A 14,311-nucleotide genomic window follows, 5' to 3' on the forward strand; every position below is an offset into this window, starting at 1 on the left:
ATTAAAAAAAAAAAACATAAAAAAGAATTAGGGGCCACCTCCTCGGAAGTCCCGGTAGTAACTGGTCCAGAAATGCACTCTTGCTTGCCGTGTTTACATTCAAGATCGATAAATTTATAGTTTTGAAATTCAAACAAAAACATCAGCAAACGAAACAGAATGGATTGGTTTTTGAGTTAAAACCCGCACTACTATTCCTTACATTTACAACTTGGGTCCGTTAAGTTAACGGCACTTTCGAGACCGGCGTGTGTGCTGGCGGCAGAGGGGGGTGGGGGTGGGGTGGGGGTGTATTAGGGTCGGGGCTTGGGTGGTATATTCAAGGTCAAAACCAAAGAACTTAACACTGAACAGCAACAATGTCAGAATAGACGAGTTTATTGACCCTGGGCTGCAACAATTTACAGGACAAACAACACATAAGAATGGAGAGAGAAATATACAAAACACAGAATTATTTCCGCGGGCGTCACTCGATTTGTTGAAAAAACAGACATGTCTCGGAAAAAAAAATAGCACAGGATTTACATATCGATTTCTTTCTTCTAGATATAAATACAATTGTACAGTTCATATTTAATGTGCAACATTTTAAAAACACTATTCCACTGTCTAACTGCTTGAGGTTGCGAACATTTTTAATTTCGAAAAACCCTTTTGCCTTCGTGCTAATTTTATTAACTTTACATCGGACTGAAGAGTAAAAATGTCAGAAAGTACGCCAGATTCATGGACAGTTTCATTGTGTGGCATAAAATCGTTAGTTAATGAACGTAGCGTAAGATCCCTTCTCTAGAGACCGCAATCGTTTTGGTCGGCACCAACACTCGTGACCTCTGGCCATCATCTAGTATTCTTGAAATGTATCTGGCTGATACACCAAAGAGAAAAAACATGAGAAAACAAAGTTCGAAAAATTAGCTCCGGCCAAAGGTCGCTATTCTTGGTCCTGAGCAAAAAGATCGCGGACTCTGGACAAGAATGTGAAATTGCTTCATGCAAAATTTACAAAGTATCAAATTCTGTTTGTTAGTAGCTCCACAACTTCATTGAATTTTTGATAGTGTATTTTTTTGGTCCGATGGGAGTTGAATCAAATTGGAGAAGCTAAGAAACCATTAAACTAACATCACGCAAGGTTTGGCTACAGTTCTTGCGATAAAAACATCTCTAAACAAATCCATTTTCCTCCAATGGATCATGCTCGTCATTACCATCATCGTCATTATCGCTTTCTTCATCGTCCTCTGCATCGTTGCCGTTCTCGTTCACTCGTCCATCCACGTCATCATCGTCGTCGGCATTGTCGTCGTCGTAATCATCGTCGTCTTCGTCGTCGTCGGAGTCTCGGGATCCACCCCTCTCTACTTGGTCCCTGTGGATAATAGCGCGTTCGTAAGCCATCATCACTGATTTTCTCATGGATGTTTTGCGACCCTCCTGCAACTTGTTCTCGTCTCGTTCTTCGTGTTGTCCCAACGGTTCGAGTTTGTGTCGAGGAAGCCATTGCCTGGATAAAGCAAAGGGTAAGGGTTATATTTTAAGGCAGATCAGGCGAGAACGAAATTTAACCTGCGAGTAAGAAGAAGATTTGGGCGATAAAGGTAAGATGGAAGTCAGTGACTAATTTGATCTGAGGATTTGGGAAGCTGAGTATTAGTCGGCCCTTATAAAAGTTCGAGCACGCTGAAATTCATTCACTGGGCTTGGGATTGACTAAAGCGCATGGATATTTGTGGCTACAGCGAAATAATTCTTGTAAGCACTCAATACCAGTTTGAACTGTGAACGGAACGAGTGGAAGACAGTATCTATTGTCTAGAAGAGAAAGCGACCACTCTCAGCCCAAGCAGCCACTCTTACTCCATCCAGCCTCACCTATCATGAATGATACGGCAAGCGAACTTTCGCAAAGGTACAGTTGCTTCCCCCTACTCAGCCCCAGCCAAGGGTACAGTTTGCTCTCCTCTAGGATTCTTCTAAAATTTTGGTCGACAATCTAACAAATCACTAGAAAATATTCATTTCCTACGTACACTTACCAAGTTCGTCTTGTGTCAAAGAACAGTACAAGGTAAAGATGTTCTTCTGTAATGGCCCGCTCCTTCAAAACATCCTCAGGGGGGACAGGGATGGGGACGCCACGGTGAAGGAAACCTTTCTTCGTTCGAGGATTTATGATCTGTTAGAGAGACGGAAAAACATTGTTGAGGCTAATCTTAGATAGAGAGGTATTCGCTACGCGATCAGCCTTTCGACTCACTAACTGTCGCAAAAAAGAGCATTCCAAAAACTCACGATAGTTTTTGCTAGAATAATACAAATCGGAAATTTCCGAGTGCTTGGTTGTCGCAAACGAAGACATATTCGTCTCTTGCACTATTGAATTTCGCTTTAAAGTGAAGAACATATAGTCGCTTTGGAAGGAAACAAAAAAAGATCTACAAATGTGACCATGTTATAGCACGTTAGTTACTGGAAATTTCCACACAGTTTTCTCCGTTTTCAAATGGAAACAAATTAATTTTGTCAACGGAAGACGAGAGACGCTGCTTTAATCAGAATAAATGAGTGGGTAGTAAGTAAAGAATAGTAGGCTCACCAAGGCTGGATAAGAGGGATATCCTCGGCATTTTGCCCAAACCAAATCTAATGGCTGTAAGGGAGGAAGGTCGACCATCTCTGAATCAGAGGTGGTTGTTTTCCGAGGCCTTGGTGCCGATTTCTTCTTCCTCTTTCCATCCACTGGTCCATTCATCACTCGATTTTCAGCCGAACTGTTTTCCGTGTCCGTCGTGCTAAGTTCGTCTTCGGACAGCGCCGATAGTTTCCGACAGAGTTCTCGGGACGCACGAGTGCCGTTCATTCGGATATCACTGATGTCTGATTCTGAACCGCTGGTGTACGAGCGATACGTACGCTGCCGTAAACCATTCGTGTACGCGAAGTGATTGTTGACTCTGTCAGACGAGTGTGAATCGAACATAGGAAGCATCGTCGCATCTTCGATCAACTTGCCCAGCTCGGTTTTGTAAGTCTTCTTCGGGACATAACACGTATCATTGGTGCCTAAGCTGTCATTACATGGCCGCTTCTGTGCTTTCTTGTCCTCTTTTGGCGCTGGCTGATGCCTCTCCTCGAACACCACATCATCGTCTCCAGCTTCGTCCGTGTGTAGATTTTCTGTGACCTGACACTCGGTGCTGACTGGATCAAATGTTCTCTCACTCTCCGGTGTTTTCAACACATGGTTTGCAGTTGGTAGGATGTCAAACGGGAACTTATCCGCGCCTGCTGACAGGTTCCGCCTAGCTCGGTGCCTTCCTTTATTGAACAGGATACCGCTTCGTCGGCTGGTTCCAGGACTGGGGTTCGCTGTAGCCCTGCTGTTCAACAGGCTTTCCCCTGTTAACCGATTGTCTTCAGTGTCCAAGCTCTTGGTCGGAAGTGGCTCGCCATTCAGTGCTTCGTTCTCATCAATGGGCTTGAACTTCTTCAGCGGGTGCTCGCCATCCAGTGGTGACAGACAAGGTTCACCGAGGCTAGATCCGTCCATACCACCAACTAAACAGAAAAAGAAAAGAAACATCAAAATCAGCAAAATAATTCTGTAATTTCCTCTGCAAGTCACTAACTATTAGTGCGGTTTTCACTTGAGTGTTGAAGAGCTATTGGTTCTGCATTACTACACTACACGATTGGCTTCAGAAAACTCGCGCCACTTTTCATCCAATCAGAAGTAAAGCCAAAACCAATCGTAACTCGTTGGCACACGTTTTCCCGCGCTTCGCGTCAGCTACACGGTCAAGTTTTGATTGGTTAATTGCATTACTACGTTACTTGATTGGCTTAAAAAGCTCGCGCCACTCTTTCATTCAAAAAGAAGTAAACCCAAAACCAATCGTGACTCGTTCACACTCGTTTTTCCGCGCTTTCCGTCAGCTACATGTAAGTTTTGATTGGTTCCCTGGGTTGTCTGTGTCCTTTGTGATTGGCTAGAGTGGTTACGTGGAATAACGAGCTAAAAGGATGCACACATACCACTCGATTCTGAGAGTTGTCTCTTTTCCTGGTTCAGTTTTCTTCTGACAAGTGCGATCTCTTTACGCAGCATTCTAACTCGTGTCGCTCTCACGCCTGATGAAAGAAAAAAAAAACTCCTATCAATTTTGGAGACTCACAACGCTTTATATGTGCGATTTGCTGGCTAGTTATAACTCACCTCCATGTTTTATAGCCTGGGTCATGTCCAGTTTTTCCTGTAGATCTTTCAATTGTTCTTCTAGTGTCATGTCTCTTCTTTGTTCGTCTGTCAGGATAAAATCTAAGAGAAAACAAATGCATCCACTGTAAGTAATATTTCATTTTTTTTTCGGTCCTACAAGATGCCTCGACAAGAATAAGTAACAAAATATCACTAAGTGTTGTATGTCTTTAGTGGTCGATGTTCTTAGTTACACCTAAAATTAGTTATAGGCATGCAACTTAAACTGAAAGGAACAAATATTTCCAATAAACATAAAGTAAAGTAAAGAAACCGTCTGCATACAGGCCAAGAAGCATATCAGGCTTGCCGTCATCTCCAGTTTCAGTGGCATGAAGTGAAAAGGAGTACATGTACTTCTACTCCCCCCTGGATGGGATGCCAGACTAACACAGGATTACCCTTCAACATTAAATTCCAATTTGTACGCATAAGTGGAGAGAGGCACTGAGAGTAAAGTGCCTTGCCCAAGAAAATAACACAAGGCAATGATCCCAGCAAGGGCTCGAACCCAGACCATTTGATCTGGAGTTGAGCGCATTAACCGCAAATCAACATAACAGGCTTAAAATCCCAAAAGACAAGAGGCAGACCAGTTAGCTATTTACAAACATGACCAGGGAGTTGAACTAGAGTCTACCAAGAAACAACTCTAGCTTGGTGGTCAGAGTGGGACTTGCACCCCCACCCTTGGGATTTCAAGTCTGCCAACCTCACCTGCCTCAAGCAAACACTCTCACTTTTCAATATAGCAATATTGCATCATTACAAATAGAACCAAAATTGTTGTGGGGAGCTCACCTTCCTCAGTTGGCTCCCTGTCGGCAAGTGTAGGAGGTTCCTCAGTGTGTAGCCCAGTGACTGGGTCAATACCAGCACGTTCCACCTGCCGCCTGGCTGCACGCACAATGGGACGTCCCTGGTCTCGCAGTTTGAGTGCTGCCCGGTAGTAGATGGTGTCTGGTGCATTGTACCTCAGACAGTTGCTAATGATCAGGTTGAAATCATGCTCAAACTGCTCCATAGCTGTGTAGTGATTGTCTTCAATGCGCCTCGATATCGTTGAGAAATCCATGGGTTCATCAATAACATCAAGATAGTCAGTAACCTAGGCATAACAAAAAAAATTGGTTTGAGCCATCACTATATTTCCCACATGATTGTTTTACACCACTGAATGTTCACCAAACCAGGCTCTGGATGAGAGAACCATAAGTTAACATAGACATTGGATGCCTAAGACATCCCAGAGCTTCCACTTTTAGCAGCTAACTCCTACATGTAAAACAGAGACCACTTGAATGGCTGGTACTGTAGATCCTAGCCAGCAAGCAATGAGCCCCTACATGAAAAAAACAGTGGAAAGAGGAGGAAGGAAAAGAGGGTACAACTCATGAGAAGAGCAAAATAATAATTGAGATAAAATATTGAGTCAACTCAATTTAGGAACCTTTGACTGAAGCCAAACTCAAAATACAAATTCTCCCAGCTGTTGCCTTACAAACCTTTCATGCCAATTTTGAGAATTTGTAAGTCCATCAAGAGGATTGATAATCTTATTATTACAAAAAGAATCACACGCTGACCATTGCTCCTTTTTGCCTACCTCATCAGTATCAACAGGTTCAGCAAAGATCTCGCCAGGGTCTTTGGTCTGCAGAAGATCAAGGGTTTTCCTGAGAACAATGTTGAGTGGCTGCAGCTGCAGGTCCACGACATGTTGTTTCACCTTCACCTGATTGGTCAGGAGGAAACAAAATGCAAAGTAGAAATTAATATCTTGCTCAAAGAAATGAAGGTGAAGGAACAGCTGGCGATGATCAATGGAGGGAGGAGAAGAGAGAGGCAGGCTTCAACTGGCAACAGTTAGAGAGACAGTCACAAGACAGAGAGGGATGGAGAGACTCCCTTAAGGACCTATACCCTCCACAGGGTGAAAGGTTTAAGTCAAGTAAGTCAGTCAAAAAAATGAAAACATTGTTACAATGTTTTCATTTCTTTGACTGACTTACTTGACTTATTAACAGATGAAAGTACATGGACAAATTTGTTCTATCCCCTTGGCCCTTGTGTTCTTTCCAAAAGTGCCCTAAAGCTTATTCTGGTACCATGTTTCTTTTTTCTTTTCAATAACTTATGAACCAGAAATAGGCAATTCAAGCTAGAGCAACCAGCTCAATTTAGTAGAGATACTTACCTGTTCTCGTTTAAGCTTCTCTCTCTTTCTGATCAGTTCCACCAACAGACGAGCCCTCTCCAGATCATGCCGCAGACGTTGCCAGAAATGCAGCTGCTCCTTCATTGCCTTGATCCTCAGCGATCTCTCACTTGACTAGGAAACAAATGTTATGAATATTTACCACTGGTTTAAAGAAATGTGGGTCAGGTTTAAGGAGCTAATGTTGGGGAGGGAGAGTTGCATGACGACCCCAAAGGAGACTACACAAAGTCCTGCTTTTGACCAAAATCAATCTTCTCACAAGATAAATTACAGAGTCTGTATGATCAACATTATGGAGAATTTGCCTCACCTCATCAGCACCAGCTTTTTGGCTCTGGTGGCTGGCCTGAAGTCTTCTCAACAATGGAACTCCATTTCTCGACTGTCGCTTTAGCATCCAGTAACTCTGAAGGCTCTGAATAAACTGAGCTTTGCGTCCTATTGCTACACGACCCACAATCTTACTCAGCCTGTAAACCAAAACAAGGAAACCAGTGAATTAACTATTATCCATTTAGGTGCATGAAGGATCGAGGATTAAGATTCTCTTTAAAACAAAAAGAAACGAAAAAAAAAAAGTAATAAAATAAAATAAAAAAATCAGTGCCAAAGCAATGTGACAAAATATAGTACTGCAAAAAATTTTAGTTAATATTTCGCAGCAGGACATGTCACCTGTCAAATCTAGTCGGACATCGATAAGCAATTTATGTAATTTGCAAATCCAAATAATCTCATGACTAAAATAATCAAAGCCAGACATGTACAACAGGGTAGGATTGTTCAAAAGCCAGTTTACACTGATCCAGGATTAAAAGTTAACCAAAGCATTAATTTTTCTTGTATAAAAATTGTTTTCTTTAACTCATCTTGTTTTCCTTTTGTACAGCAAATATTACTCTTTTCTTTAGTTTGAGATTGTTCAAACTCAAAACTGAAGCACAAACAATATAAACAGAAAACCACACCAGAAAGTTACTAAACTGAAATCAAAATTCTGTTTAATCCTGGGTTAGTTTAATCGGGCTTTGAACAACCTGGTGCAGAATAACAAATGCTTTACAATGCTTTATGGGGTGATTTGTATTTCACATTTTCTTGAAGTCTGGAGAGGGAAAAAAACCATGGAGCTCTATGATTTCTCATTGCTAGCATGGTCAGCAAATAGGATCTTCACTATGAAATCCCAAGTCACTTTGGTGCTTGCTCATGTTATCTGATCATACTGTACTGTAGTAAGTTTGACAATTTTCAGAATTTGATCAGTCAATGTCCCATAACCAAGGGTTATTTCCAGCACTGAAGTATCTTTCTTTTTCTCCTAGTGATTTCTATTGTTACTAACTCTGAAAATGTATTTAAATTCCTTACTGTGGCAGGTAGGGCAGGAAAAAAAAAATTGACACCAGTTGCCCAGTGGGCCAGTACATTTCAGTTTTCAGTTGCCCAAGGATCAGAAATTGCACATTTTTCCGCAAAAAATCCTCAAAAATGCATTTTCAAAATTTTTATGCGACGCAAGACCCTACTTGAAGAACTTATTACATTAGCCTTGACAAGTCAGTTAGATTCTGTTGTTTGAGAAACGAAGAAAAAGTTGAACAGATTGCGATTGCAAAATTCAGAAAATTGTAATTGCCACATTTGATTTGGCAGAGTTGGAGACTGGTGACAATTGTATGTCTGACACTTGCATAAGCGTCCGTCAATTTGAGTTGCTTTCTCACTCGAAGAAACATGTGTTGTGTGTGTTGTGTATTCATATGAATAGGTATATTTTTAGGCTGATATAATGGCAACAGGTGGTAAACATGGCAAATTTTTGGATAAATGGCTGAAGAAATTTCATTAGCTGTAGAACAGAGATACTGGAGACCTTTTATTAATTATGATTTGTAAGGATTGTTTAAAAGCTGGAAAGAAGAATGCATTCACGAGTGAATGCCAAATTACTATTGATCCCCGACGTCCTTTGAAATGGCTTTTTTTCAGGCCGTTTCACGCACTGTTGGTTTCATTCACGTGATTAAAAAAAGTGATCACATGATGATAAACGTATCTTGGCGTGGATGGCCAAAGTTTGCAGCACAGAGTTTGCAAATTCCACAAAAGTTCTAAGTTTGAGGCAAATCTTATCCATACCATGGATTTTGCATCCGTTGAACTCTTTTCTGTAACATATCTTGGATTGCATCTTGTTAGAAGATGCAAAACTCAACAGACTTGCAAACAAACTGTGGTGCAACTTCCCTGACGGCAGAGATTCACTCATCACACGATCATGAATTGGTCATCACATGATCACTTTTTTTGGATGATGTAAATGAAACCAACGGTGCGTGAAACGACCGGAAAAAAAAAGCCATTTCAAAGGACGCCTCGGATCAATGGTATTGGGGCTCACAAAAATGCTAAGGACCCTTATTTGGCCAGATATGTGGGTCCCAGGACCCAGACTGAAAAATCCTAGCGCCAACTCTATTTGCACCCACTAAAATATTACTTGCCCAATATGCGCATAAAGAATGCGAGCAAAGTATGGTTCGATTTAAAATTAATCGACACTTTCAACTCATTGTTTTACTCATCTTGCAGTCATAAGTTTTGAAATTGTTTTTGATTGGAAATTATCACCAACAAAACTACCGAGGCTAATTTCACTTGCCCTATGGACCACTAACCTTCCATTTTCACTTGTCTAAGAGCAAAATTTACTTGCCCCGCGCAGTCAGACCTGGGTTTTTTCCTGCACTGGCAGGGCATTCAACAATTTTGACAGTTAAATAAATGCCAACATTATTGAGGGAAAGGAAAATTTCTGCAGTGTCTCATTCTCATGTACTGACAAGGAAAACTCATTGTCACAAGCAAAAACTCGATCCGACCAATTTTTTGGATAGGGGGAAAGTAAAATGCACAGAGAATTGATAAAATGCCAGTCAATTTCAAACTTAATTGCTTCAGGGTTAGATGTTCAATTAGCTTGGTTACCGCTATTGCTCAGTTCTTGCTATTTTTTCAGTTAGAAACAACAGCAATCTATTTTCCCGACTGTAATTTGTCAACTCCAAATGGCCAAAAGTATAGCAAATATATTGATGAAAGAAAAACAGGTGTAAATGAATTTTAATGTTTTATAGTACATGTGAGGAACCTGTTCCCTTGAGGAAATGTCAATAAAAAAATGTCAAACTCAGCTGGAGATGCTGGTGGAAAATCTTGAAAAACACCGACATCCATTTGGTAATAATTAACCTGTCTAATAATGTCTAGGTTATTGATGAATTATTAAGTTTTGTTTGTCAGATTCTAAATTAAATTCTTCCACAATTTCTTTAGTTGATAATAACAACACAGAAAAGACAAAATGAATCTTGAATAAAAAGAAATAAAATAAATTTAATGCTGGTTTTTGAAATCATCTGGTTATCTACAAAACCCAGGATAACCTTATTACCAAACTTATTAGTTTTCAAATTGCTCAGAGCTTCTCCATATTTTTTTAATTTTACTATTTATATTCTAGAACAATACCCAGACATGTTAACTTGTTTTGCAGCTTGATAAATATCCAACCTTTTTTGCTTGCACTTCAAGAAACAATGTTCAAATTGTAATTGGTTTTCAAAACAAGGCCAGAACAAAACTATATGCTTTTGACAGTTGCTAGGAGACAGTGCTATAAAAACAGCATTCTTAACAGTGTGTAGTGATAAGAGCAAAAGAAAGCTAATCTTGGATACAAATAGTACTTAAATATTTTCATACAACTAACAAAGAAACTTACCGATGAGCAGGGATAAATGGAATGTTAACAATTGGAACTGCAGTTGTTTTCTTCTCTGCCAAAAGTTTCCGAAACTTCTTGATACTACGTTTGGACTTGGTAGATTTTGCAGACTTACTGCTTGCTTTTGCTGGAGTCTTGCTTGTTGTTTTACTCGGAGTCTTGCTCTTAGAAACATTAGTTTTTTCCTTAACTTCTTCTTCACTGTTTTCTTCCTCTTTACCTGCTTCCGAGTCAGACGGTGTGTGAACATCACAAAAAGCAGTCTTACGCACAGTCATCTGTCCATTTTCACCTTTTACAGGTTCAATCTTCATGTACAAGCCTGCTTGCTGTGCACAAGTGACATGAAATGCCGTATAACAGTTCGTCTTGAAACACTGGATGCATGCGCCATGCCTACGCTTACAGATGTAGCAAGTGAGTTTCCACCTTGCTTGAGGAATGTTTTCAATGGAGTCAATAGGTTCCAGAAATACTGTGTTTGCAAAGCACACCTCTGGAATCCACAATGCACACACAACATGCCCCCACTTGCCAGTATCTGTCTGTTTAAAAGCACCAGTTTTGTTTGGACACAGGACACAGTCCACTGCTCTGGACGGTGACTGAAGACATCGACGACAAAGCCACTGTCCCTCGGGAATGTATGGTACACCATAACACTCTTGATGGACAGCCAGATTACACATGTCACAAAACAAGATTGCGTTACTATTTTGACACTCGCCGTCGTTACAAATACAACAAACTGCATCTTCATCGATGTACTGGTTTGGGTCGCAGTTCGTTTGGCTCTCAAAGTAAGACTCTTTCTCCAGTCTGTCCATCAGAGTTTCGAACACTTCTTGAGAAACCGGCGCAATTCCTTCGCTCTTTCGCTTATCATTTATAGTATCTAACCAAATATAATCCTCCTCGTCCATGTCGTATTCTACCATTTCGTCCAATTCTTCAGTGGTTTGCTCGATAAATCGAAAGTAAGTGGTCGACCTAACCGGTGCATCGGGCTGCCGAAAACCCGATTCCAACTTCTCGCTGTACTCCGCTAGCGGCAAGCTCGCTTTGTTGTTGTTTTCGCCGGATTGTTCATTCTTCGATTTTGTATCAGTTAGCGGCTTGATCATCATCGTCTCAAAAGTTTCCACTGGTTTTTCTGGCTCCGGCGTGGAAATTTCTTCGCTGTCCAGAACATCTAATTGATCATTTATATGGATTCTATGAGGAAAACCTTCTATTTCCACTTCAACAATTTTCTGCGCTTGAGCATAAGTTAGCGTCTCTCTGGGAACACTCACCGTTGGCGGAGATGGCGGTGGTTTCTTATTTTTAACGCTCTTTCTTCCTCGGCCTTTTCCTTTTTTCGAAGATGTTGGCGTTGCTCCCACAACTTCCATGCCATCGTGTTTAAAAACACGCAAATGATATTCTATTCCACTGTAACTCTTGTATATCTTCTGACACAAAGGACATTCATACGGCGGCTTGGTCGCCCGAAGATTGTCGATCAGTTCTCTAATGTTCACCATGGTTCGTTCAAAACATTAAAACATAGTTCGCTAAGAGACAAATCTTAACACGACGTTTTCGTGAATATGAATAATTCTTTCGTGAATGACGTTTTCGTGGTATGCTTTCCCTATAAAGAAAGCCGGCGCGTCACGATCAATCGAAAGTTCTCAAACTGAAGTCTTCTAATTTCCCTTGCACAATTTCGATTTTCCGTCTTGAGATTCGCTTATTTTCACTCACGAACGGAGGACGCCTCTTTTTACGTAAAGCGAAGCTACAAATCTTGAAATCCAGTGAACTACGAAGCAATCTGACCACACCAAGGTAGTTCGTTAAAATGGCGACAACGAACACGACAGCGTTGGGCGACTATGCTGTGCCGTAATGTCACTGAAACTAAAACGAAACACTCCCCTCTTGACGAAAATGTCCTTGTTTGAGTTCTCTGACACTTTCCTCCGAGATTTATTTCGGAACTCCTTTCGTTTTCAACTCAATTGTTTTCATACCAACGCGGCACAGGCACGAACTAAATCCGGTTTCGCGAACAATGGCCAACCAATAATGGCGTACCGGATAACTTGAGATGTTGAATTTCTCAAAGTTCACTCCACGCAAAACCACTTAAGGCTAGTCTGGAACCCTCCTTTCGAAACGCAAACAGAATCGCTTGGTATTCCTCTAAACAATTCGTAGGTAGCGGATCCTCTACACCCTCAGCTGAGCTGTTTCTCGTCCGTTGAAGGGACTCGCCTTCGAAATAAACGCTTTCACTTCACCGCGAGCGATGTGCAAACAAAGGAGGGCATTGAAAGCATAAAATCGTGATGTTCCACGCCGACTATCAGCGAAAGCTCATCTTGACGGCTAAATGAGGTCTTTTTCTATAACTTCTGCTTTTCGAAGATTTGCGTAAACTAACAACGAAGCCGAAAACGAGATCCGACTTTGGGGAGGTTAAATTCGCTACGAAGAAGATGGCGCCAGTTACTCTCGTGGACAAGCTTCGCCCCTGACTATTTCGCGCCACGCAGGGACGCCCCCGCAGATTGTGTAACATTTAATTTTGGCAGCGAAAAACACATGCGATCTTGTTCTTCGCATATGCCACCCTCAGATCTTGAAAAACGTCGTTTAATTTTGATCAAAAGAAAATAGGAAACACCAGAAAATAAGAATAACAAATGCCTTGTAATCAAAGAAAGTTCTGCCTGGTTACCGCCGCAAATTAGCATGATATTTACCGCTATGTAGGTTGAGGAGTCTTGTTAGAATCCGTCCATTCATGCTCCCTCCATGTGACTGTAGAATGAACGATGTTTGTTGCATTACAGCGAAAGTGAAAAAGAAAGTAATGAATAAGAAATTGCATGGGTCGAGGATTAAAAAACAAGTTAGCTTCTTAAAACGGCGATCAACCGTTAAAATCTTTGAAAATTGAACTATTTTCACAGCCGAAAATTCAATCAAAAATGTCTCGCGCGAAAAACCATCGGGAAAAAAATGATTGATCAGCCAGTTAACACGAGATCTCCTGTTGGGTGTTTTTCGTCCCCGAAGACTTCAATCATTTCACCTTTCGAAATTGTGACTAAACTTGAGCCAAAACGGAAAGGCAGCCACATCTTGAGGCGATGTTTAAGCGATAATTTGACGTCGGAGCATTGACGACCGAATGAAAAGATCGAGGAAGTAACCTCGTGTACAATGTGTCCGTACAGTTTCTGGTTGCACGATTCTCTGTGTTAGCTAAGAACGAAAATAAACTGCCTTCAGCTACATTCTGCCATATGAGACTGGGAAATTATCACTCTTCAAAGTTCCAGGCGCCGGTTTAGTTCAAAGTAGTATACCATGATGTTGATGTGGAAAAACACGTCACAAGATTGCCGAGCGGTCCCCGCACCACTCCGTGCATGCAAGGCCAGACAACACAGGAAACTGAAGAAATGAAAATCGAGTAGGAGTCAGTTTTTTACCATGACGGATGTTTTTGAACTCCAAAAATGCGCGAGTGCCTACTTCATATGCAGGCTGTGTTTCGTAGTCTTCCGAGAGTCCAGCCATGTGATGTGTGTATTTATAGATTGTAGCGGTGACTTTCGAAGGCGCTGAGCATTTCTTCATCTAGTTGACGACAGTCATGACAAGTGGTTTGAATTTCCTTTGCGTGACGTGCGAGATCACAGTTCACGATCGCTGAACAAGTTAAATAAAGTAACTACTGGATGAAAATTCAAAACAAACAAATCTAAAACACTTATTTGCTGAAGTTTATTCTTGTAGCCTTGTGACGCAGGTGGGGCTCGCTCCTTTACATAGGGGATTCCCCCAAGAAGCCTAATTCAAGAAAAAAAAAAAAAAGTTACAAGCAATATGGAGTTCTTTTTTGACTGACGGGAAACTCGTGCGCGAATATTGGGAAGTACTTAAGTACAATGGAAATAAACTTCTAAATTACGTATGTCCTGAAAAGACGACAAAACAGTCACTTCAACATTTGAGAAGAGTCAAATTGTTATTCACG

The 14,311-nt window shown here is 41.2% G+C and overlaps 1 protein-coding gene across 1 annotated transcript; it reads right to left on the minus strand.

Annotated features, from left to right (window-relative positions):
- Positions 1–360: 360 nt before the first annotated feature.
- On the minus strand, positions 361–13,130 carry LOC110044927 (peregrin-like). Its single transcript, XM_020750501.2, has 10 exons — positions 10,273–13,130; positions 6,796–6,955; positions 6,462–6,596; positions 5,871–5,999; positions 5,066–5,372; positions 4,223–4,324; positions 4,042–4,137; positions 2,603–3,564; positions 2,043–2,182; positions 361–1,510 (listed from the first exon to the last, which is right to left on the minus strand). The coding sequence occupies exons 1-10, from the start codon at positions 11,799–11,801 to the stop codon at positions 1,171–1,173; spliced, it is 3,900 nt and encodes a 1,299-aa protein (XP_020606160.2). The 5' UTR covers positions 11,802–13,130; the 3' UTR covers positions 361–1,170.
- Between the last annotated feature and the right edge of the window lie 1,181 nt (positions 13,131–14,311).

The sequence above is a fragment of the Orbicella faveolata genome, unplaced genomic scaffold (genome assembly GCF_042242905.1).
Source record: "Orbicella faveolata isolate gen_17 unplaced genomic scaffold, um_ofav_v1 contig_48, whole genome shotgun sequence".
In the NCBI taxonomy this organism is placed as follows: domain Eukaryota; kingdom Metazoa; phylum Cnidaria; class Anthozoa; order Scleractinia; family Merulinidae; genus Orbicella; species Orbicella faveolata.

Bases quoted from the DNA above. Each gene is read 5' to 3' on its own strand.
- LOC110044927 (XM_020750501.2), bottom strand. From the start codon at position 11,801: ATGGTGAACATTAGAGAACTGATCGACAATCTTCGGGCGACCAAGCCG. The intron at 6,597-6,795 runs GTGAGGCAAATT...TTTGTTTCCTAG, and splicing joins AAAAAGCTGGTGCTGATGAG to TCAAGTGAGAGATCGCTGAG. The intron at 3,565-4,041 runs GTATGTGTGCAT...TTTTCTGTTTAG, and splicing joins ACAACTCTCAGAATCGAGTG to TTGGTGGTATGGACGGATCT.